The 25512-nt window shown below is 46.5% G+C and overlaps 1 protein-coding gene across 4 annotated transcripts in view; it reads right to left on the reverse strand.

The window, feature by feature from the left end:
• LIMK2 (LIM domain kinase 2) overlaps positions 1 to 25512 on the reverse strand; it is a 59377-nt gene that overhangs the window by 24363 nt on the left and 9502 nt on the right. Inside the window, exons 1-2 of one of the 4 annotated variants that reach the window (XM_032311054.1) lie at positions 21370 to 21388; positions 21174 to 21273 (exon numbers count right to left, since the gene is read on the reverse strand). Coding sequence is in view for 3 of the 4 variants with exons in the window: in XM_032311051.1 (XP_032166942.1) it covers positions 21174 to 21273 (100 nt within the window). In the remaining variant the exon portion in view is untranslated. Of the gene's footprint in view, positions 1 to 2431; positions 2689 to 9566; positions 9651 to 21173; positions 21274 to 21369; positions 21389 to 25512 lie in introns of those variants that run through there. The other 3 variants (XM_032311052.1, XM_032311051.1, XM_032311053.1) reach the window with 3 other exon arrangements.

Here is a 25512-nt window from a genome sequence, read left to right on the forward strand (position 1 = left end):
GCGTCACTTTCCTACAACCACAGTACTAGAACTCCTGTGGACTTTGTACTCCCCCAGATACTTGGGGTCAAGGACTTAATTTGTTTCACAGAATCTGTCAAGGGTTGTGTTCAGGAGCCCAGGAAGTCCAACCCCTATGCCCTGCAGCAGAGGAAACTGAGGCCCAGGGAGGGGACTGGCCCCTGGTCAGTGAGGAGCCCTTGAGGATGCCCTGTAATAACGGAGGAGGCAGATAGTGGGAGCAGTTTTCTGACCAGTGACAGTGGTGATTGATTAGAATGATACCTGGGACAGCAGGTCTGGGTGATCCCTCCTATGGGGCACAGGGCCCTGCATGCTGGCTATCTCTTCAGTGTGGCTCCAGGAATGTGGCCTCTCATTTGGGGGAAGTTGTGGGGGGCTAAAGTGCATCAGTACACCCCTGACTCCAGCTGGGCAAATAAGAACTGGGGCAGAGAGAAGGTAGTCAGTTCCCCAGAGGCATGGAGAGAGCAAGACAAGGAACAGGCAGACCTGGGCGGCACTGGTGGCATGACCCTCAAAAGGTCCAGGTCGAGAGTTCATTATCTGCTCTAGCTCCTGAGTTGTGTCCAGTTCCCAGAGATTAAAAGGGGCACGGCATTCCTTGCTCCTAAGGGAACCACCCCTCCCCCAAGCTGCCTTTCCAGGATTAAGAGTAAAAGGATTAATGAGGCCCTGGTCTAAACTAGTGGCTACTTCAAACGCTTGGCATCGTGATTCCACATGGAAAAACCTACTCCTCAAGATCAATTCCCATTTGCTCTTCAGAAAAGAATTTTTGCCATCCCTTCAATGTGCCAGGCAAACTATGGGGGCCCTTTTTGGACTCTTTCTGCTGGAAGAGAAAAGCAAATCTGAGACTTGCCCTTGCAGGAAGTGTGAACAGAGGATGATGCAGCCTCCTGAAGGATGAAACAAACTCAGGAAGACGGGAAAAGTTGACCAGAGATCCCCCCACATGTTAATTCTGTTGAAAGTGGTTGCCTCTTCTGTAAAATGGGGATACATAGTTCCAACAGGCTTTGAGAGAATCAAAGGATAAAGTGCCTAGCAAGGGCGGGGGTGGGGGGAGCGCCTGGGTGGTTTAGTCGTTAAAAGAGTCTGCCTTTAACTCAGGTCATGATTCCAGTGTCCTGGAATGGGGCCCTACACTGGGCTCCCTGCTCGGTGGAAAGCCTACTTCTCCCTCTCCCACTGCTCCTGCTTGTGTTCCTTCTCTCACTGTGTCTCCATCAAATAAAAAAATAAAATCTTAAAAAAAAAAAAGTGCCTAGCAGAATGCCTGGAAGAGTCAGCACTGAGGACTGGTTCCCTTCCCCCTCCCCCAAAATCCAAAGGCTTCCCACCACTCTACCAGGGTCCAGTAATTCCGGAAAACCACATGGTGTTCTGCTTTTCTGCTCAGGGCATGGCCACCTGACTAGTATCCTGGCAGCGAGGTTTGGGCATGGAGCTGAGCTGGGGAAGCCAAAAGGGAGAGGTCGACCAGGACCACTGGTGAGGGGGAGGCAGCCCTTGGAACAACAGGCTGCTCCCAAAGAATGAAAACAAGCCCCACCCTGGCCAGGAATGGCTCCATTCAGGAGGGACCCTAAGGGCCAGAAACCCCCTGGGGAGTTTCTGTTGGAGGTAGGGTGGGGCAGAAGCAAAGAAAGGCAGGTCAGAAGTAGAAAGTTTCCACATCTCCGTCGAGAAGCCCTGCCAAAAAAGGCCCACAGAGGTCTCAGGCTTGGGGACCTGGCCTGCATGGGGTGGGTGTTGGGCGGGGGTAGGCAGAAGCTCAGAACACTCCAAAACCAATTGCCCCAGTCTTGGAAGCACCTGCCCAGGCCTTTCCCTAGCAACTGTACTCATCTGGGAGCTTAGAAGCCCTCAGAGCCAGAGGCAAAGGTGCCTTCCATTAACAGAAAAAAACGTTTATAGAGTACCTACTGTGTACAGGCTGCCCACACCCAGGCCTTGCCAGCTTCTTCCATGCTGTTTGACAAAACCTGCCTATCCTGTTTGTTCGGACAAATTCCTGGCAGACAGTACGGCCTGCAGGTAAGACATGTGAAAGGTGGAAGAAAACACCCTATTTGTGCTCTTCCCCCGGAAGCAGTAAGAACAGGCAGGGTCACCGGCATCTTCTGGAGGCTTTTCCAGGTGTGCCTGGGAAGGAAGGAGAGCCGGAGTTCCCCAGGAGCTTCCGTCTGGGCATATCCCCCACCTCACCATTTCTAGAACATGGTGGAAGCCTTCACCAGGCCTACTCTGATTGGGAAGAGCTTCTGCTAGCTTCTGCCTGACAGTGCCAATGGTGAAGGGACAAGTGAAATCTGAGAAGCAGGTTCAGGGAGACCTCGGCCCTCCCCTCAGGACCAGGGACCAGGAAGAGGAGATGGAGAAGGAGACTCAGAGCCCAACTCACCGAAAGGGGTCTCTGGAGGTGAAGTAAGCCGGGATGGACAAGTAACTCCCCATCTTCTTCCCACACCAGATAAACAAGCTCAGCTGCAAACCCGTCTGGGAGTGCCTCAGCCTGGCTGCGGACGGCCACCATGACAGGCCCAGGGCTCCCGGCACCTCTGGCTGTGGGCGGGCTGCCCAGGGCTCACCTCTCCCTCCGGAGAAGCCGGAGGGGCGTGAGGACTCCAGGCCACTTGCCCTCCAGCAGATTCCCGCAGGGGGTCATGACTGGGACGGCTCCTCCCCCGTTCTCGGAAGCTCCAGCAGACCCTCGGGACTCCGGGAGAAAACACCTCTCTGCAGAGGCTATACACACAGAGGGATTCTCCGGCCCGGCCGGTGACTAGCTAAGAAAGAAGCGCGGCTGTCAAGTTAGCCTTCTTCTTCAGTCCCTCCCCTGATGAGGGAGGGAGGGAGGAAGAGGAGGGGCTCCTCGCGGAACCGAGGTGTGTGGTTGGAGCAGCTATTAGGAAATAGACCTTGCAGGCAAGGGGTGGAGCTGGACTGGAGGGAGGCTGCAGGCTAGCGCCGCAGACAATAACCAGGACTGGCTGAGCGTCCATCCCTGAGCTGGGGAAGGGCAGGGAGAGAAAAAGAGCCCATCTGCCTCCGAGTGTCCCTAGCTTGAGGAGCCGCCCAAAGGATAGTCAGTTCTGCTCGGAGATGAAGGAAAGCATAGGAGACCAATTCCAGGCCAAGCCACGCCCCCCCCAAAAGCCGGGGAGGGGGGTATCTTGGGTAGGGGAGGCAGGTCTAGAGACTAGAGAGCCAGGTCTAGAGAGCTGCCCTCTAGGTTCTGTGCTCCGGGCTGGTATCTACTGGGTCCTGGCGCTAGGTCCCCATTTATCCCTTTCCTCTGCCTGGCCTGGGGACAGCCCCCAGAGCTAGCCAATGCGGGTTGCCACTCCACTTCTGGGCAGAGCTGCGCTAAGCATGAGGAAAGGAAACCTAGAGTGTTAACTGACACCTGATGTTTCTCAAAGTGGCAAGCCCTGTAAGGCATTCTCTTATTTCTCCAAGATGAGAATTATCTCCAATAACAAGGAAAGCAAGGTTCAGAGAGATTAGCTAACTAACCCAAGGCCAAAATACTATTCAGTAGCAGGGCTGGGATTTAAAGATTTTTTAATTTGATATAGAGAGTGAGTGGGGGGACAGAGGGAGATGGAGAAGCAAGCTCCCTATGAGCAGGGAGCCCGAGGCAGGGCTTAATCCCAGGACCGGAGGATCACGACCTGAGTGGAAGGCAAATGCCCTACCGACCAAGCCACCCAGGCGCCCGAGGGCTGGGATTTAAATGTAGGTCCCTATGAGAGCTCCATAGCCAGAGCTCTCAGCCCAGAGCTCATTCTAACTCTTTAAGGAGAAATATCTCCCTCAAAGCCTTTCTTCAAGTTGGAAACAGCACAGGAACTGGAGCCCAGGTCACCTGTTACCTCTCTCATTTTTTTCTTTCATTGCTAGAATGCCATCCATTGGCCCCAGGGGGCAGTGGTGGTGCTTCTACTGTGCCATGGCAACCAGGCTTCTCAAACTGAAAAATGGGGCATGATGGAGGACAAGTGTCTGGGGGGATGATGTGCCTTGGTATCTGGAGGGTGGCCTGGCAGAAGAGTAACAGCTGAGGGGATGACCAAACGGGAGCTCACCATTGGGAAAGCCCCTTATCCCTCTGCCTGCAGGACTGTGAGGGAGAAAGCAAGGTTGCTGGAGTGGGACACGTCCAAACCTCACTGTTGGACTTGAGGGAGTAACAGCAGCTCTCTCTCACCAGGCACACATTCCTCTCTACTGAAGTCACCCTGTCACCATGACAGAAAAATCTATGGCAAAGGTGGTGGCTGGGTTACAAGGGAACCTTTCCCCATTCCTCTATTGATTGGGCACACAGGTAACAATGAATGTGATAAGAGAGATACCATTTATTAAACACTTAGTATGTTCCAGACTCTGTGTTAAGTGCTCTCCACTTGTTATCTATCATACTTAAACTGCTAATATACGGGGTAGATATTATCATCCCCACTTAACAGATGAGGAAACTGAGGTTTGGAAGGGTTATATCAATAACCTGAAGACAAAGCGCTAATAAGTGGTACAGCCAGGTTTCAAACCTAGTCAGTGTGATTGTAGATCAGGGGTCAAGACACTTTTCCCCTAAAGGGCCAGAGACAAATATTTTAGGCTTTGCAGGCCTACACAAATACAGAATCGTCAGTGCAGTGCGGAAGTGGCCATATATAAAATATAAACAAATGAACATGGCTATTTCCCAATAAGCCTTTATTTGTGGACAATGAAAATTGAATTTCATGGAATTTTCATGTGCCATGAAACATTCTTTTTCTCCCCTCCCGCCATCATTAAAAAATGTAAAAATCACAGGCCAAACAAAACCAGGCAATGGGCTATAGTTTGCCATCCTCCACTCTGTAGCCAAGGCACTCAACCACTCTGCTAACTGCCCCTAATACCGAAGACCAGCTTTTGACATGTGTGCAGAGCTCAGCCACATCTATCTACTAGCACACAGTCACCACACTCCAGACCCAGAGGCAGCCAGCAGGGAGTAAGCACTGGACAGGCGCTCACTCTACACCAAGCACTGCTCACAGCACTCACACATAAAAATGAATTTTAACCCACACTAGTTAGTGCTATACTTTCTCCCTATTTTTTTTTTAATTTGCTTTTTTTCCCAGTGTTCCAACATTCATTGTTTATGCACCACACCCAGTGCTCCATGCAATACAAGCCCTCCTTAATACCCACCACCATGCTCACCCAACCTCCCACTCCCCTCCCCTCCTCCAAAACCCTTAGCTTGTTTCTCAGAGCCCACAGTCTCTCATGGTTCATCTCCCCCTCCGATTTCCCCCAACTCCCTTCTCCTCTCCAACTCTTTCTCCGTTTTTACAGAGGGAGGAACTGAAGTACAGAGTCTAAATTGCTTGTATCAGGCTACCCAGTAGTATAAGTGAAAGGACAAGCCAGGATTCGAACCACAGTTTCTATACTGAGCTCCACCATCGCTATGTTGGAGCCCAGTCTGGGCCGGGAGCCAGACTGTCTGGGTTTGAATGCGACAATGCAGTGTGTGTAAGCCCTTGGCACAGAGTCTGGAATACATTAAGGGTTGATAAATGTTAGCTGCTAATATCATTAAGACTATTGTTACTATCACTATGGGCTAGCTATGTGGCCTTCAGCAAGTCGCAGCCTCTGTCTGGGCCTTGGTAATATGTCTCTAAATAGCTTCCGGCTTCAACATTTGTCAACCCTATGAGGTTCCAGAGGGCTCCCTGTTTTCCTTGGGTCTGAAATTAAGTTTAAAGCTCTTGAGCCAGCTCTGAGGTGATTGGGATCCCAACCTGGGGGCCACACAGGAGCAGCAGAGGAGGTCAGGCAGGGTGGAAAGGGTAAACAACACAAAGGATACCAAAAAGCCTGTCCAGCTGGAAAGCTGGGAGCTCTCTTTCTCCCAGTGACAGAGCCAACTATTTCGCACCAAAAATCTATTATGTTCCCCTGTAATTTGATCAGGCCAGAAGGGGGCCCCAAATTAAGTCTGGAACTAGCAAATTATCTTCTAATTGCACCCTCTGATTTCCATCTGATGAACAGAGTGCAGATGGAAGAAAATGCAAGCCACAAAGAGACTGGGGCCAGGAAGCCCATGAGCATAACTCCTCTTGACATTTCACACAGCTCTGCTGTTCCAGCGGCGGCGGGCGCAGTGAGTCGGTGTCTAGGAATGCGAACAGGAGGCTGCAGGCGTTCTCTATTCCCCCCCCAACTCTGCTTACAAAGGACTCGGTAGGTGGGTGGGCGGGTGTGTGTGGAACTAGTGTGAGGGCTTCTCAATGCTATGAAAACTGACTCCCCCTCAAAAAGGGGCAGCTGTCTCCCCACGTCATGAGCGGAAGCCCCTCCTAGGTGGAATCCATCTGACCTCCATAAATCCAGACTTTAGGAGGAACCACTGAAGGACTGATCACCAGATGTGATAAGCTGTTGGCTGCTCAGACCCAAGTGCGTGGTTCCTCAAGGCAAACTTCAAAGGCCTAAACCACCAGAACTGGGAGGTGAAAGGTCACAGTGGAGACTATACTTCCCCCTCCTGCCTTTGGATACTGGCCCTGGGTGGAAAGCTGCTCTTCTAGGTCCCTCCTACAGCATCTGGCAGAGGATTCGGCAGTTACAGATGACAGAGGCAACTGCAAGGATCCTTGGACTGGCAGTTACAGACAGGACAAGATGGCAGGAGAGGTACTAATCTCCAGCACATTTCATAAGTTGGAAACCTGATGAGCAGCCCAGCAAACTGATGCTTCAGAACCAAATGGGATGCAAGAGGCTGAAGGCAATAGCCTTCAAGGCCGGCAGACCCAAGTGAGCACTCTGCTGAGGAGTGGTGAATGAATGAATCATGGGGACCTCCCCTCAGAAGGTAGCTCTGGTTAGATCATCTGAAGCCCAAGAAACTGTGTTTGTGTGGGGCCCTCTATTGGTTGGGAGGACTCCATCCAAGGAAGGGAGCTTCTGGGGACTCTATAGCTTCTGAACCTTGAAAGGTGAGCATTGCCACCCCCATTTTCTGACCATCAGTCTCTGCTCCTCTCCTCTTTTTTTTTTTTTTTAAAGATTTTATTAATTTATTTGACAGAGATCACAAGTAGGCAGAGAGGCAGGCAGAGAGAGAGAGAGAGGAAGGGAAGCAGGCTCCCTGCTGAGCAGAGAGCCCGACTTGGGGCTTCATCCCAGGACCCTGGGATCATGACCTGAGCCGAAGGCAGAGGCTTTAGCCCACTGAGCCACCCAGGTGCCCCTCCTCCTCTCTTTCAACATGACTATAGCAGTCATCTTTCTAAAACAGGAGTCCTGGAAATTCCACTGATAGAAATTTTGCCCAGAAGGGGTGCCTGGATCAGTTAAGCATCTGCCTTCTGCTCAGGTCACTGATCCCAGGGTCCTGGGACTGAGGTACCCCTCTCTACACCCACCCCTTGTGTCATCAGGGTCCCTGCTGAGCCGGAAGCCTGCTTCTCCCTCTGCCTGCCCCTGCCTCTACTTGTGTGCACTCTCTCTCTCTCAAATAAATAAAATCTTAAAAAAGAAAGAAATTTTGTCCAGAGAAATATTCCTACAGATGAGCTAGAACATATCCAGCACTGTTTAATACTAAAAGACTAGGAACAGTTGTGTGTCTATTAATAGGAGTGGGCTCGGGACACCTGGGTGGTTCAGTCAGTTAAGCATCTACCTTTATCTCAGACCATGATCTCAGGGTCCTGGGATTGAGCCCCTCATTCTTCTCCCTCTCCCGCTCACCCTGCTTGTGCTCTCTCTCTCCCTCTCTCTGTCAAATAAAGAAAATCTTAAAAAAAAAAAATAGGAGTGAGCTAAATATAATTACATAAGCACACTATAGAATATTATGCAGCTGTTAAAAATAATGAAGTAAGGTGTTACATAAAAAATCCAAGTGTCAGAGAGAGTGTACACTCTAATTCCATTATTTAAAAACTATGTGCAGGGGCGCCTGGGTGGCTCAGTGGGTTAAAGCCTCTGCCTTCAGCTCCGGTCATGATCCCAGGGTCCTGGGATAGAGCCCCGCGTTGGGCTCTCTGCTCAGCAGGGAGCCTGCTTCCTCCTCTCTCTCTCTCTCTGCCTGCCTCTCTGCCTGCTTGTGATCTCTGTCTGTCAAATAAATAAGTAAAATCTTTAAAAAAACCAAAAAACTCTATGTGCACAATCCTTAAAGAACATCTGGAAGACCCCACTACTAGGTTATCAGTTTCTCCTCTCAAGTAGTGAGACATCTATAAGCAGGGATAAAAACAGCATTGATTTTCTACCATGTTGATACTGTTCGCATTATTTTCTTACACTTAAGTGCTGCTTTTTAAAATGATAAGTGGGGGGTGCCTGGGTGGCTCAGTGGGTTAAAGTCTTTGCCTTCGGCTCAGGTCATGATCTCAGGCCCTGGGATCGAGCCCCGTGTCGGGCTCTCTGCTCGGCCTCTCTGCCTGCTTGTGATCTCTCTCTGTCAAATAAATAAATAAAATCTTTCCCCCCAAAAAAAATAAATAAATAAAATGATAAGTGGAGGGGCGCCTGGCTCAGTCGTTGAGTGTCTGCCTTTGGCTTGGATCATGGTCCAGGGGTCATGGGGTCCAGTCCTGCATTAGGCTCCCTGCTCAGTGGGAAGCCTGCTTCTCTCTCCCCAACTCCCCCTGCTTGTGCTCCCTCTCTCACTGTCTCTCTCTCCCTGTCAAATAAATAAATAAATAAAATCTTAAAAAAAAAAAAAAAAAGATAAATGGATAACAACTAAAAGAAGTCCCAAAATTTAGAACAAACACCTCCTTACACTTTTTTCCTAGTGCGCTTGTCCAAAGACAAAGCCTGCCTGGGTGCACTGCACTGAAGACTCCTGGGGCTATTTCTTTTTCTTTTTTTTAAAAAAAGATTTATTTATTTATTTATTTGAGAGAGAGAGAGAGGGAGTACATGCACAAGAGTGGGGGGGAGGGGGAGAGGGAGAAGAAGAGGGAGAGAACCAGACTCCCCACTGATAAGAAGCCTGATCCCACAACCCTGAGATCATGCCCTGAGCTGAAATCAAGAGTCAGACGCTTTACTGACTGAGCCACCCAGGCGCTCCTCCTGGGTTCTTTCTTCAGCTTCACCAGCAGGGTCATGGCTCTGGCACCTCCTGCCCCATTCCACTTCCTGACCCAGGGACATAGGCTTGCCCAAGCCTTTGCTGTCTTAGCTCCTCCCAAAGTCTCCTCCATCTTCAGGCTGGTGGCTGTCTCCTCCTTTTTCCATGTCTAACTTCACCAGAGCACTCAATCTCCTCTGGGAAAAGTTCCTATGATGTGTCCCTAAGCACCATACGCAGGAAGGGCTCTGAGCCTGTATCTGTCTAGTGTCAGGTCAAACTACACAAGGCCCATACCAGGCTCACCCTGCATCCACTACGAAACATATGACTCAGGAACCCCCTTATGAGCAACTACAGTAGTAAAGAATGACAATGTTAACTAATGTTTATAATGCATTTTCAGTTTACAGAGGGTTTTTATACTCACCATCTAAACAGCCTCATGAGGACTACCTATAGCACAGACCGGGTAAGGGAAGCCCAGAGATGTTAGGTGATCCATCCAAGGATACTGCTGGGAAGTGCAAGACTGAGATTAAAAGCTGCCTGCTGACCTCAAATCCCATGCCTTTTCCTCAACATGAGCCCTACCTAGCAAGGTGTTTAGGAATCCCACCTCTCTAGTCTAGAGCCCCAAACTGCTGGGTGTGTTGAATTCCTGCATCTGATTTTTCTAGGTCTCCTGCCCAAATTCTTACTGTCAGGATCATGAAAGAGTTTGACAAAAGCCTTGGGGGCAGTCAAGAGAGGATCTCATGACTTTCAACCCAGCGAAAACATGAAGTCATGACTTATTCACTGAATTCATGAACTTAGTCAGTGTTTCTGACTGAATCCTAGTGATTGGCTCTTTTCTAAGTGCTCCTGTCCACCTAGTTTATCATCTGCAAAATTCCACAGAATTCCATTAGGATTTGATGAGGGAGTCAAGTCAAAAGGATTATGAGTTTGCTTTTTCCAGGACCTTTTTTTTCTCCTTTTTGAAGACTGAGCCAGTTAGCCATTTCCACTTTATTTTAATAGATCCCTGGTATATGGCAGGTGTGGGTCAAATAATCATTATACTTGGGTACTGTGCCCATTCTACCAGGTTTCTCCAAAAAGTTACAAATAGTGGTTCCGCTACTATGTCACAGAGATTTTTCTTTTTCTTTCTTTCTTTCTTTTTTTTTCAGTATAGTGAGAAATAATTTTCTGTCTAAAAACTAAACACATTTCATGTGATTGGGTACCCTCATGCATCTTGGGCTTCCCATCCTCCCTTCCTAGTTTCAAGTTGATGAGCTGTAAATCAAAGGACTGGACTAAATCTCTAAGGTTCTATCCAGATTTCCATGACACTTAAGACGGATGCCAAGGATTATCTTTTGCTGGGTGTTTGTTAACATGACACCACATTCCAGAAGTTGTGGACACTGTGCAAAACACTGACTTAAGTTCCATGAGTTAGGCACTGAGATAGGCTTGCTTATATATGCTTTCATTTAATTCTCAAAACTTTGTGAAGTTGAGGTTGCCATCTCCTTTTTACATATGAAGAACTAAGTTCACAGAGAAGGCTGTGATTTGAGGTCATGGGTCTAGGAATTGGCAGAGCTGGGATTTAACCCAAGTCCTTGGATTCCAGATCCAAGACAGTAAAGTTGCCTCAAATAACTATTTTACACTTGCTATTTGAGTTGCAGGCTATTTCTGAAATGTAGTTGAGAGAATAGCAGCATCAGACTCCTGGGGGCAATTTGCTGACAGTGAAGACTCCAAAGCCTTACCCGAAGCCTATAGTAAGAACTGCTTAGACTGAGCCCAAGAATCCGCATTTTAAACAAGACCCAGTGTTTCTGATGCACACTGAAGACTGAATCCACTACTTTACTCTTTCCTATAGGCTCTTCCATTTGATTTCACTCTTCTCTCACATTAACCTTGAGAGGCAAGCAGGATAGGTCATTATTACCCCTGGCTATAAATGAGGAAACGATTCAGATAGGTTGTTCACCTTCTTATTGTGGACTGAGCTTAAAAAACAAATGTTTGGAGGCTGACATTTTGTAAAGCCTTGGCTCACTGCAGACTTTCACCTTCCTGGTATTGTTCTTACTCATTTGTAACCCCACAGTAGCTGCCTCTCTTTTTTTTTTTTCAGTGACATTATAGTGGTATTCAGGGTACGGTGGGAAAAGATGGCTCCAGCATATAGGATCATCTCATGCAAGGCCACCTTTGGAACTGAAACAAAACACAAGGGCTGACATCAGCCAATTTCAAAAACAGCTGATGCCACTGTAAGAGTCAGTAATACTGAGGGGGGCCCAGTCGAGCACCCTCCGATCTAAGCAGGATCACTACAGAGCAGTCTCAGGAAGGTATGAACAGAAGATGACTGACAGAGAGAAAAAAACTGTCCTCAAATCTGGTTTGAGGTACTTGGGAAGTTTTTCCTGGTAATAGTGATGAATGTGGAGAAAGAGCATTTGTTAGCACCCCTCTAGTACTGCCCAAGGGAAAAGGGATTCTATTAGCCTTTGGGGGAAAAATACAAGGCAAATTAGCTGCCACGGTACAGAAGCCATGCCATCCCTTGAGCTTTGATGGTTTTAGGCTTTGTAATGACATTTATAGGCAGAGGTCTGCCTATGTCTCCATACTCTCACTTCAGAAGGAAAGCTCTTGCTTAGGCGAAAATTGCAGAGCAAAGAGATGGTGATGATGCATACCGAAAGGGCTTATCCATATGTCCAAAGAGAAAGGTGGTCATTTGACAAAAACATCATTTGCCTAACAAACACTGAGTACCCACTACGCTCTGGGCCCTCTGCTAAGCTCTGGGATACAAAGACGAACTAGATATGGCTCCAGACCTGGAGTGATGTTAGATGTGTAAATAAATACCAACAGAACTATAACAGAGGTATGAGAATAACAAAGGAGAAAGGCTCCTCTGTTTGGTGGGGAAGGTTCACTGGATTTGGTGAGGCTCTTCCACAGGGGACAAGATGTATCAGTTGAATCTAAAGGCTGATTACCAGGCAGACAAGAGGTATTCCAGCCTGGTGGAACAACATGTGCAAATGCACTGAGGCGTAACACAGTATGGTTCCTAAGCTGCAGAGCAGGGCACATGTGAAAGGTGACCAGAGGGGAGGCTGGGATGGTGGGAGAGGGCGGGCAGATCACTAAGACGTAGGTCTGTCAGGTAAAAGAGTCACCCACAGGCAGTGAAGAGTTATCAGAGGTGTTGAAACAACCAGAGGTTCACAATAAATGGAACATAAAGCCTAAAACACCAAAGACAGTGCTGGTCTTTAGTGGTCAGTTTGTCTCCTTGAATGTCTGAAGTCTACACTGGCTGCAGATATGCCCACTTGAAGTTGCTGGCCAGTTAGTGTTCACAAACAGCAAACTATGGCTTCATCCTCAACCAACAGTAGAGACTAAGCTGGTCATTTTATCAGCTGAAATTTGCCTGTATGGGCTACAAGCACTTAAGAATGAGGTTGTGACCCCTTATAGATAATCATCTACTGTTGCTCTGTGATACAACTTAATGTCCAACATTCAGTGTCCAAAACTGTGTTTACATAGACATTCTTCTCCTGGCTGCACTGGAAAATAAATGCTTTGGATACCTTAATAAATCTCCAGGTGATGCCAGGAAAAGAACCCTGGCCTGAAAGAGAAGACCTGATAATTTGACCTGGCTAAAAATAGACTTGCTATGTGATCTGAGGCAAGCCATTAAACCTTTCTGGGCTTCAATTTCTTCCTCTGTAAAAGGAAGGATTTAGGTTAAAAAAAAAAAAAAATTCCACAACAGTAGGCCAATACTGAAGACACAGGGAAGGGTTGTGGTCAGAAAAAGGTTGACTGGCTGATCACCCAGGGACCTTTCCAAGGCTAGCATTACCTTGGTGAATGACCCTAATTCAGGCCTCATTTTTGGCCTCTGAGGTCCAGAAACAGGTACCCAGAGAGGTGAAGACATTCTAGGATGGCTCTAACCATTTATCAATTCCATGGTCCATTTATGAATTCACACTTGAAATTAGAACACCTATATCATCTTACAGTTACCACCTCCAGACCCTTCCCGTTATCAAGAAGTGCAAGAAGCTGAATTAGGCATCAGAAGGTTGTTCTATGAGCATGGACTTAAAGGGACATGAGCAGCCACAGAGGGAAATTTCATTCTGGCACTAGTGAGTCAGTCCAACCAACCCTGTTTACACTAAAGAACCCCCTTCTGGTGACCAAATCCAGATTCAATATTTTTATCTGGTCATTGAATACTTCACTGGATTTTAACTCATTTTAAAAAAAACATTATTGGGACGCCTGGGTGGCTCAGTTGGTTAAGCAGCTGCCTTCGGCTCAGGTCATGATCCCAGGGCCCTGGGATCGAGTCCCACATCGGGCTCCTTGCTCGGCAGGGAGCCTGCTTCTCCCTCTGCCTCTGCCTGCCTCTCTGTCTGCTTGTGCTCGCTCGCGCTCTCTCCCTCTGTCTCTGAAAAATAAATAAAATCTTTAAAAAAAAAAAAAATTTATTTATTTATTTATTTATTTATTTATTTATTTGAGACAGAGCGTAAGAGAGAGAACATGAGCAGGCCCTGTGAAGAAAAGCAGTGAGACTGGAAATAGAGAGAGCAGGAAGTTGTAGGCAGAAGCCAGACCACAAGGGGCTTTGGAGGCCACATTAAGGACTGGTCTTTATCCAAGAGTGCTATCAAGTCATGGAGATATATAAGGATGGGGAGAAAGCAGTGTGAAAAAAAACGGATTTTTTTTTAAAGTCATTCACTCTGGCCACTTTGTGGAGAATGGATTGCGTAGTGTGAGTGACTGCACAGTTAGAAGGCTATTGCAGTTATCCAGGTGAGACATGATGGTAGCCTGAACAGGGTGGTGGTAGGAGAAATGGAAAGACATGGATGCATTCAAAATATAATCTGGAGGGGTGCCTGGGTGGCTCAGTGGGTTAAGGCCTCTGCCTTCAGCTCGGGTCATGATCCCAGGGTCCTGGGATTGAGACTGAGCCCCAAATTGGGCTCTCTGCTCAGTGGGGAGCCTGCCACCCCCCTCTCTGCCAGCCTCTCTGCCTGCTTGTGATCTCTGTCAAATAAATAAATAAATAATCTTAAATATAAACATATATATATATAAAATGTGGACAAAAAACCTGACAGGTGTGGATATGGGTAAGAGAGAAGAGCTATCAAGAAGCACTTCCAGGTTCTGACTTAGGCAGAGGGATGGATGGTTGTGCCATTAAACAGGATGGGTTATATTGAAGAGAAGCCAGTTTTGGGAGAAGATTAAAAGTCTAGCTGTGTCTGAGATGTCTGGAAGACACTCAAATGGGCAGGGGAAGTTGACAGCAAGACAAACAAGACTGGAGCCCAGTGGAATGGTTCAGACCGAAACGGTTCTGAACGAAATTCAGATATGAATTTCGGGGTCATCAGAGTGTGGAGGACAACAGAAGCCATAGGTGTGAGTGAGATTGCCTGAGGAGAAACAGAATGTGCCTAGAGAAACAGTAACATTTCAGAGCCAGAGAGAGGATAAGCAAACTGGAATGACCAGAAGAATGTGCATGGGGGTGGAAACCAGGACAGTATGGAATTTCATGGAGGCCAAGAGTTTCAAGAGTGACAAAGACAATAATAATAAATGCTAACATCTATTAAATCCCAATACGGCCAGGTACTGTGTGAAGGGCTTTGAATACATGATCAAATTCAATCAGCACAACCTTTTGAGGCAGGAAGCATTTCTCTTCCCCTTTTCTAGGTGAGAAAACTGGCAAAGAAACTCAAAGTCAGCTGACTCAAGATAAACTAGGACGAAAACCCAAGCAGGCTGACTCCAAACTCATTTACTTGTCTCTACAACCTCTAGTGCAATTTGGGAGTTCATATAATATGAAGCCTAAACAGCAGCCAATGAATGGACCAATGTGACTGTCCCCTGGAAACTTACCAAGGGAACGCTGTTTCAGGGGAATGAGAATGGATGCCAGACTAGAGCCCATTATTAGAAATGCTCCATATTATGACTTTAGCTGTCTGAGGGAGTCGGAGGGAGTCAGTTATGAGACGAGGCCACTATGTTAAATCTGTATCCCCAACATCATCTAATTTGGTAACTTTAATATAGCAAATGATGCTCAAAATTATAAGTGAACTGCAAATGTAAGCAGCCCAAAGTTGCCATGTGTGGCTTGCTGCTAACCCTTTACAACATACCATCCTCCAGTTTTCAGAGTGCTTACTTATCCATCACCTCTTTGATCCTCACAACTTCTTCATGAGGTGGATTACCTTTACCACATTTTTTTTAAACTTTAAAAAATTATTTATTTATTTGACAGAGACAGAGAAAGCACAAGCAGGGGGAGTGGCAGGCAGAGGGAAAGGGAGAAGCAGGCTCTCCGATGAGCAGAGAGCCCCCTATGGAACTCGATCCCAGGACCTTGGGAGCATGACCTAAGCCAAAGGCAAACACTTAACTGACTGAGCCACCCAGGTAACCCTACTTTTACCACATCTTATAGATGAGAAACTAAAGCTCACAATGACAAAGGAACTTGCCCACAGTTACACCGCCAGCCTGGCTCAGCTAAGATTCAAATCCAGCTTCTCTGACTCCAAGTCTACTATTCCTTCTGGGGCGTCCCAGTGCTAAGAGGACCCTCTTCAGAGCCAGGGAGACCTGAGTTCAAATGTGTGAGACCCTGAGCAAGTTCTACCTTTCTGGACCTTGTTTTGTGTAAAATGGGGTTGTAGGGTTATTGTAAGGGTTGAATCAGATAATCTAAGTAAAACTCCCAATACAATGCTTAATAAATGTCTGTCATCCATCCCTGGCTCCACTCTACTCCTCTTCATCCCTGCCCCAGACAGTAGCTGTAGGGCTTCTTTGGGATCTTCATTCTCTCTTCCCAAGGAACAGAGCAGTATTAAGGCATGTTGAAGGTCACATACTGCTGCTATATGCTAGGAGTCCCACTCTGTGTTCATGCTGGACTCCCTCTTGTGGGCAGAGGAAGGCCCAGGTGTTTGTCCTCTGTCAGGCACGCCCCAGTCCCCTGTTTAACTGCCAGCCTTAATGAGTTGCTGGCTGGCTGTTTCCTTAGAGATAAACTAGACAAATAAGCAAACTAAAATCAAAGTCTTGGGTCCATAAATGCAGGAGCAACATCAAAATTACAACAGCAGAGGGCAGGGTTGCTCCATGAACTCCCATGCCAGGAGCCAGGGACCCAGGAGAAACCTAACAGCACGTTTATTTGACACTTGAGAGTTCATAAAGCTTTTGAACCAATACCCTTCAGTGTTATCTGACACCACCAGTGTTTGACAGGCAGGGTGAGTGTATTTTATTCTGAAGCTACAAAAGAGGAAACCGAGCTTCACGAGGTTAAATGACATGACCATATTCAGGAATGCAGAGACTCTTGTAAGCAAGGAGTTAGAATGCCTGGATTCAAATCTCAGCTATGCTACTTACTAGCTCTGTGACTGTGAGCAAGTAAACTTCATTTCTCTATTCGTAAAATAGGTATGACCAGTACTATAGTTATTACATTGTTATAAGAATTAAGTTATGGGGTGCCTGGGTGGCTCAGTGGGTTAAAGCCCCTGCCTTTGGCTCAGGTCATGATCTCAGGGTCCTGGGATCCAGCCCCGCATGGGGCTCTCTGCTCAGCGGGGAGCCTGCTTCCCCCTCTCTCTCTGCCTGCCTCTCTGCCTACTTGTGATCTCTGTCTGTCAAATACATAAATAAAAAAAATCTTTAAAAAACAACAACAAAAAAAACTAAGTTAGATGGGGCGCCTGGGTGGCTCAGTTGGTTAAGTATCTGACTCTTGGTTTTGGTTCAGGTCATGATCTCATGGGTTGTGAGATGGTGCCCCACATCAGGTTCCCTGCTGAGTTTCTCCCTCTCCCTCTCCTTCTGCCACCCTCCCCCACCACCGCTATCTCTCTCTCTCTGAAATAAATAAATCTTAAAAAAAAAAAAAGAATTAAGTTAGATGATACAAATGTGAAATGCTTAGGACAGTGTCTGGTACACAGTAAACACTCAATAAACGGTAGCCTTACTATAATTATGATGTACTATGCTTGTTGAGGTTGGGGTGCGGGTTAAGAAAATGAGCATGGCTTTCAGCATCACAGAAGCTATCCTATTGTCACCAGCCCATTACACCACAGTCTCTGGCTGCTCATTTTCACCTATCCTGAAGTCACAAATTTAGCAGAAATGGTCTGTTGCCCGATAAAATGACGGCAGATTTATATTTGTATTATTCCTTTTCCAGAGCATAGGCATTAGAAATCACTTCTCAAAAAGAGAAAGCTCAAAGAGTCTGTGCTCATGATCCCATGAAAAGAGGCCTGAAATGTTCCCAGGAGCCTTAAGTATGGAAAACACTTCAGTATTTTCCCTCTAATAATGTCCTTAGGAACCAGGTCAAGCTACAGAGTCTCAGGTAAGGGTGATAAAGATGAATTAATAGAGGCAGTTTTCCCTTTTTCCACAACCCCTCCTCGTTGGCTAAGCACTTTTGATGAGGGTTAAAGGACAATCATCAGAAAACTTGTCAAGTTTCTTTGGTTTTCCGACATGCCAAGTCACCATTAAAAACATGCCAGCTCTATACTTTAACCTCAGCTACAAAGAATATGCAGTCTGGTTGCCTTCCTGGCCTCCTTCATGGAGAGGAAAACCAGTTCCAGAGAGCTTCCGAGAGAATGGCCCCAATTGTAGAACCAGTGGCACTGCTCAGGCCAGAGGTACTTAAGAGTCCAAATAGGCCTGTTGGGAAAGCTGTGGAGAAGAGGCAGGAGGGCTACTCAGACAAGCATCCAGGATCAGAAGGATCCTGGCCAGGTGCCCAAATGCACCAGACTACGCTACTTCCAGGAGGTTGTCAGCTGGCCTCTGCTGTACAGTCCCAGGTTCCAGCCTTCAGTGACTTCCTATTGTCCCAGGCACCTGAGAATCTGGCGGAAGCTTATCAGAGGCAGAATTACGGACCCGCTACGGATGAGAGGGATTGGGTAATATAAGGAGAAGGTGAAGGGAGGAGAGTTTGGGCCAAACCCCAGCAATTTCTCCATTGAATACCCAGCTCTGCCCTGTAACTAGAAAAACAAAGGTGTGGGGGAAGGGGAAAAGAAAAGTCATTTCCTTTATTGTAACTAACTCAACTGCGTAAGAGCGAGGCTGGAAGGGAGACATGAAAAATGAATTTCTTTGGGTACCATGCGGGGAAGAAGGTCCTGCTAAAAGCAGGACCTAGACACTGTGCCTAGACACTGAATTTATCAGAGAATTTAAAAGACATTCAGCTGATGCCTCATGATCCTTATAACCAGGTTATTTCTGGGGTCAGATACAGTGTTCCCAGCTCTGTAGATCTTTCTCCAATCTGGGCAAAAGTCATTTGGCTCCAAAGCAGCCTGTCTCCCCAGGGCAAATTACCAGGCTCTGTCTGAGGACTTCATGTCATCCAGTTTTTGTGGGAAAGCTCAGGAGTCAGGAAATGCGCTCCTTCAATAGAGCTGGATTAGAGAAACCCTGTCCTTGAGACAAAGATGCAACTAGGAGACCTACCCCAGATGCTCTACTTCCCCACAGGCATGATCTTTGGTGTAACTGTGCCAGGGTAGTTCAAAGTTAACCTTAATCTCTGAGGCTCCACATTAGAAGACCAATGGGTATGTATTAAGAGAAATAAATGCACGCACGTAGGTGTACACAGACACACTCAAAATATAATATAAAGTGACAGCTACTGAATATTATGGGAGTTCTATGTGTCAGATGCTATGCTGAGCACTTTATATAGATTATCACATTTAATCCTCCCTGACAGCCTATGGGATGAGTACGTATCTCCATTTTATAGATGAGGTGCCTGATGCTCAGGGCAGTCACCCAAGGACAGTTAATAAATTGCAAAGCCAGGATTTGAAACCAGACAGTCTCATTCCAGAAGCTGCACTCATCCACCAGTATCACGTACCTTACTTTTTTCTGAACATGTATGTGCGTATATGTTTTCCTCTCTACCCCCCACTCTGACACACACACACACACACACATTCCCTAACAAACTGGCATCTAATTGATCCTAAGACTTCAGTTCTTTTTTCTTTTTTTAAAAAAGATTTTATTTATTTATTTGACAGTGAGAGACAGAGAGGGAACACAAGCAGGGGGAGCGGGAGAGGGAGAAGCAGGCTCCCCACTGAGCAGGGAGCCCCATGCAGGCTCAATCCCAGGACCTGATCTATCATGATCTGAGCTGAAGGCAGATGCTTAACAACTGAGCCACCCAGGTGCCCTGCCTTCAGTTCTAAGGTCAACTCTGGTCATCCATGACCTGTCTTTGTAACTCTTTTTGTCTTGTTGGTTTCAGGCCTCTCAACTGTGATATGAAGGGTTATATCACACAATAGATGGTCCCTTCTGGTTCTGAATTTCTTTGGTGTTCAGAGAATCCAGAAATCCCCCAAATTAACTTGTTCTATCCTATTCTGGTTATTTTGGATAGAAAATATTAACACAGGGCGCCTGGGTGGCTCAGTTGGTTAAGCGACTGCCTTCGGCTCAGGTTATGATCCTGGAGTCCCCAGCTCCCTGCTCAGCAGGGAGTCTGCTTCTCCCTCGGACCCTCCCGTTTCTCATGCTCTCTCTCTCCCATTCTCTCAAATAAATAAATAAATAAAAAGAAAAAGAAAATGTTAACACAAATAGGAAAAGAGCAGGAATAAATATGACTATATGGGTTAGGTGCCAACGTGAGCCCTGGACTAGAAACTCATTAGGATTCGCTTCAGCTCTAAATGAAAGGGCAAGTCAAAGGCTTTATCTGTTGGTCCCTAATATTTCTGACATATCTGCTCCAGCCCTTACTAAGAATCAGCTTCCCTGAGGGTAAAAGGAAGAATCAAAGCAATTAGATCCACAGAGAAGACTGGAGAGCCCAGAGTTTGAGCTGAAAGGGCAGAAAAATGCAGTTCCTCTCCAACTCTTCCAGAGGCCAGAGCTCTCCAGGCCAAACCCCCCACACCGTTCCTGGGTGGAGGCAAGTGCTTAAAGGTCAATTACATTACTTGATATCAGCATGGGGGATGCTTTGTAACATGAGCTGTGTGTGGGAGCTGGAATCTACAGCACTTGGTGCCTGTCTACAGTCTGTCCCATTCTAAAGATATGAGCAACAGCCCTACCACTTCAGACCACGGGGGCACACATGCCCACCCAGCCTCCAGTGTGGAATGACTGTAGGCCAGGCACTGTTTTATGTTCTGGAGAATGCAGACAGGCTCCCACTCTTGAAGATTCCAGTCTCACAGGGGAAAGAAATAACCATTCAGTGGGTGCCTACCATGAGCTGGGCCCTTGGCATATATGATTTCATTCGATCTCAACAAGTCTATGAGATAAATTTTTAATCTATGAGATAAATTTTTAACGTCCGTGTTTTCCTGATGAGAAAACAGAGTCTCAGACAACAGGAACAAATCCAACTTTAAAGTCTCTGTTGTTATTTTTAAGAAACAGAGATTCCTTCAAACAATAATCTAAGAGCTAAAATAAAATTAAATAACAAAAAGCAGGAAAGTAGGGAGGCATCCTGCAGTGGAGGGCTGACTCTGCCAATTGCACTAAAAACAACCCTTGAGGCACCTGCATAATGAGTAGGGTAGCTGTGGGAAACTCATTCTTTCTGGGTCTCAGTTTCCTCATCTGTAAAGTGAGGGTGGTGCTGGGACACCTTGGAGAGGCTGTTCCCACCACTTCACCCTACTTCTAGCTGTACCCAGCCCATCTGTGACTCTTTCACTTTCACACCAAATATTTGCTCACATGCTCTTCCTTGGCACGTTCCTCCCTCTCCCCTCAACCCACACCAAAATGGGAACTCTCAAGTCAGAAACGTGTTTTTGTCTTTTCCAGAACATGAAATAGTGGCTGACCTGTAGTACACTGGCAAAGACAGGAGGACAGACCCACTTACCGGAAGCAAGAGCTGTGCCAGGCTTCGTTGACAGTCCTGTACCGCCTCTGGCTTGGAGATACATGGTCCCCACAGCCCCGACACTTCCAGGTATCTTCACCTGCACACAAAACCAGGGAGTTTAGAGGCCCAAAGTAGCAGGAGGTACAGGACGGGATTCTTATCATGCAGAGTAAGACTGAGTTAATGGACTTACAATGAAAGGGCTGGCCAGTGCTCTGATAAATGCATAATTCCCCCCTCCACAAGTTCTCTGGGAAGCACTTATCCAGCCTGCTTATCTCCCCAGGGACAGGAATTCATGGCCTTAAAATCTGAGTCACATGAAAAAGCGCTCAACATCACTTAGCATCAGGGAAATAGAAATCAAAACCACAGTGAGATGCTACCTCACACCAGTCAGAAAGGCTAAAATTAACAAGTCAGGAAATGACAGATGCTGGCAAGGATGCAGAGAAAGGGGATCCTTCTTACACTGTTGGTGGGAATGCAAGCTGGTGTAGCCACTCTGGAAAACAGCATGGAGGTTCCTCAAAAAGTTGAAAATAGAGCTACCCTACGACCCAGCAATCGCACTACTGGTTATTTACCCTAAAGATACAAATGTAGTGATCCGAAGGGGCATGTGCACCTGAATGTTTATAGCAGCAATGTCCACAATAGCCAAACTATGGAAAGAACCTAGATGTCCACCAACAGTTGAACGGTTAAAGAAAATGTGGTGTACACACACACACACACACACACACACACACACACACACACACACAGGAATACTATGCAGCCATCAAAAGATTAAATCTTGGGCACCTGGGTGGCTCAGTGGGTTAAGCCGCTGCCTTCGGCTCAGGTCATGATCTCGGGGTCCTGGGATCGAGTCCCGCATCGGGGGGTCTCTGCTCAGCAGGGAGCCTGCTTCTCTCTCTCTCTCTCTCTCTCTCTCTGCGCCTGCCTCTCTGTCTACTCGTGATCTCTCTCTGTCAAATAAATAAATAAATCTTTAAAAAAAAATGAAATCTTGCCGTTTACAACTATGTGGAAGGAACTAGAGGATATTATGCTAAGTGAAATAAGTCAATCAGAGAAAGACAATTACCATATGATCTCTCTGATAGGAGGAATTTGAGTTTGAGAGGCAGGGCGGGGTGTCGTGGGGGGAAGGAAGTGTGAAAAAAAAAACAAGATGGGACCGGAGAGGGAGACAAACCATAACAGATTCTTAATCTCATGCAACAAACTGAGGGTTTCTGGGGGGTGGGGGAAAGGGATAGGGTGGCTGGGTTATGGACATTGGGGAGGGTATGTGCTATGGTGAGTGCTGTGAACTGTGTAAGACTGAGGATTCACAGACCTGTACCCCTGAAGCAAATAATACATTATATGTTAATTTTTTTAAAAAGGTGAGTCTCATTCCATCTTCTAGAAATGTTCTGATTGTTCCTTTTTTTCACAGAAACAAAACCTGCCTTTTCCTAGAATTTCAGCCCTTGCTTATTATAGCTCTGAGTAGATAAAATGAACAAGGTCTCTTTCTTTTCAGGGTCAGGCCTTCCTGTGACTATTCCCAGTCAGCACCCAGAAAAACTTCTCTGGGTTAAACATGTTATTGCCTTTTCCTATTCCTCAAAAGCCCTGGTTGTATAGATATTCCATCACTGAGTCCAGGAGCTCATTCATTCAACCAACATCTTACCGGACCCATGGTTCCTCTCCAAGCTCTATGTTGGAGACTCCTGGATAACATCATCTCTGATCTTCAAGGAGCAAATCCACTGAAAAGGAATCCTTCTCCCACATTGTAATTTTTCCCTTACATCTTACTGCAGAGTTAGAAGCAAAGTGCTATTTTAGTTTGGAGAAAGAAGTTATGGGTATAGAAGGAAAAGAACATTTAATGAACACTTCCTATATACCAAAGGCTTGTGCCAGGTGCTTTCAGAGACCCAATCTCATTTAATTCTCAAATCAATCCTGTGAAACAGGTATTAAATTTATTCTAGGGTGGGAGACTTGAAACCCAGGGCTAGGGGGTGTCAGGCCAAGCAGCAGATCCAGCATTCCAACTCGGGCCCAGCTCATACTAAAGTCCATGCTCTTTCCAATCACTCTACCATGTTGATTCCTGCTCATTCCACTTAGCGAAGTCAAGAAAGTCTTTGTAAGGGAAGCTAATACTTGAGCTAAACCTTGAAGGATGGAGAAGATTTGCCTGAGGCTGAGTAAAGATGGGGAAGGGCTGTGTAGGCTGAGAGGTTAGCATGCGCAGTAACACAGAGTGAATCCATGTCCCTCCAAAAAGGACAAAACACAATATCCCTGCTGTGGCTCAGATACCAACTTCTTGAAATAAAGAAGGCAGCTGAGATCAAGCTGTGGTACCTGACTCAGCCCTAGAAAGCAGGACAAGGTTGTTACAAAACTCCCTTGTATGCTCCGTGTATGCAGCTTTGTTCTCTCTGGGTAACTCCAGACTGCCACAGGCACGGTGACAGTCACTGAACCCTGTTTCACAGGCATAGGGGTCATGAATAGACAATGCACAGCTCCAGACACTTCAAGATTGCTCAGCAGCATTCTGGGACAGTCAGGGCACAAACAAGCTGGCAAAAGGCTTTAAAACCTTGACCCACCAGTTCCTCTCCTCCAGTTCCACAGCGGTAAGACATATATGCCCATCACCACATGAATCTAAAAATTCTCAGACTCTCAAGAGGGGCCTTTTTGGTTTTTTGGGTGGCAGTGACCCAGAGAATGCACTACTATCCTCACAAACTCAAACGTACAAAGTCTGAGAGACTTACTCAAATTAGGTTATGGATAGTGAGTGCACAAGCAATAAATTTGTAAGGTTTTCTTTTCTTTTTAAATTTATTTATTTATTTATTTGAGAGAGAGAGAGAGATAAATAGTGCACAGAGCCAGTGAGAGAGAACACAAGTGGAATGGGGACGGGCAGAAGGAGAGGGAGAAGTAGACTCCCCTGCTGAGAAGGGAGCCCGATCTGGGACTCGATCCCAGGACCCTGGGATCATGACCTGAGCCGAAGGCAAATGCTTAAGAACTGAGCCACCCAGGCACCCCTATAAGAAGGTTTTCAATGAAGACAGACGTCCAAATGAATCTTCCAAGTTATAGAGGTACAGGTTTGAAACGTTTTTGGAACTCTTAAAGGGAAGGGTTTTTAGTTCAGTTTGTGAACTATTTTGTTCTATCCCCAGCAAATCTCATTATTTTAAGCCACATCTTGTTTCTCATTTTTATTTTTTAACCCAAAGGAATGGTCTCTAACTTGACCACTTACTCAACAATACAGCATCTTGGACCTGAATGACTTCTGGCTATTTACAAAATTCAAAAATGATCAGGACTTTCCACTATGAGGATATTTAAGATAACTTGTTATTGACACACCCTCCAGAACCTGCCCTTTCTTGTCTTGAGAAACCCAAAGCCATCCACCAACACTTATTTAGCACCTTCTCTGTGCTAAGCTCTAGGGATATAACTCCAGACTGCCTTTGGCTTAGGTCATGCTCCCAGGGTCCTGGGATTGAGCTCCACCTCAAGCCGTCTGCTCAGTGAGGAGCCTGCTTCTCCCTCTCCCTCTGCCTTTCACTTCCCCTCCTTGTGTTCTCTCTCTCTGTCAAAAGAACAGGTAAAATCTTTAAAAAAATATATATCTAGGTTAAATCTCTTTCTCACTTGCTGCTCTTTCCCAACACAACACATAGTTGGCATGGACTAAATATTTGCTGAAAGAATGACTAAAGTATGTCCATTCAATTTAGCAATAAGTGGTCACTTTCACCCTCAGTGAGACAGTTTCAGAGAAATGGTGGGGGCGGAAGTCAGATTGCAGTAAATGGGAAGTGAGGAAATGAGGGCAGTGATGTATAGATAGCTTTTTAAAATGTGCAGCTGTGAAGGGGAGAGATGTGGTAGCTCAAGCAGAAAACAGGGTCCAGGTTTTTTTTTTTTTTTTTTAAAGATTTTATTTATTTATTTGACAGAGATCACAAGTAGGCAGAGAGGCAGGCAGAGAGAGAGAGAGAGAAGGAAGCAGGCTCCCTGCCGAGCAGAGAGCCCAATGCGGGACTCAATCCCAGGACCCTGAGATCATGACCTGAGCCACTGAGCCACCCAGGCGCCCCAGATTTTTTTTTTTTAATGGGAAAGACTTGAACTAATATAAATGATAACCAGAAGGAGCCAATGGAGAAGGGAGTAGTGATAGAGATAACAGAAAGTGCATATCTTCTGAGAGATGGGATAGGATAGACTCTAGAACAGGAGTGCCATATGAAATAGTTGAGCCTTTCTTCTGTAGACACTGGGAAGT

This window comes from Mustela erminea, chromosome 13 (assembly GCF_009829155.1).
Source record: "Mustela erminea isolate mMusErm1 chromosome 13, mMusErm1.Pri, whole genome shotgun sequence".
NCBI classification, from domain to species: domain Eukaryota; kingdom Metazoa; phylum Chordata; class Mammalia; order Carnivora; family Mustelidae; genus Mustela; species Mustela erminea.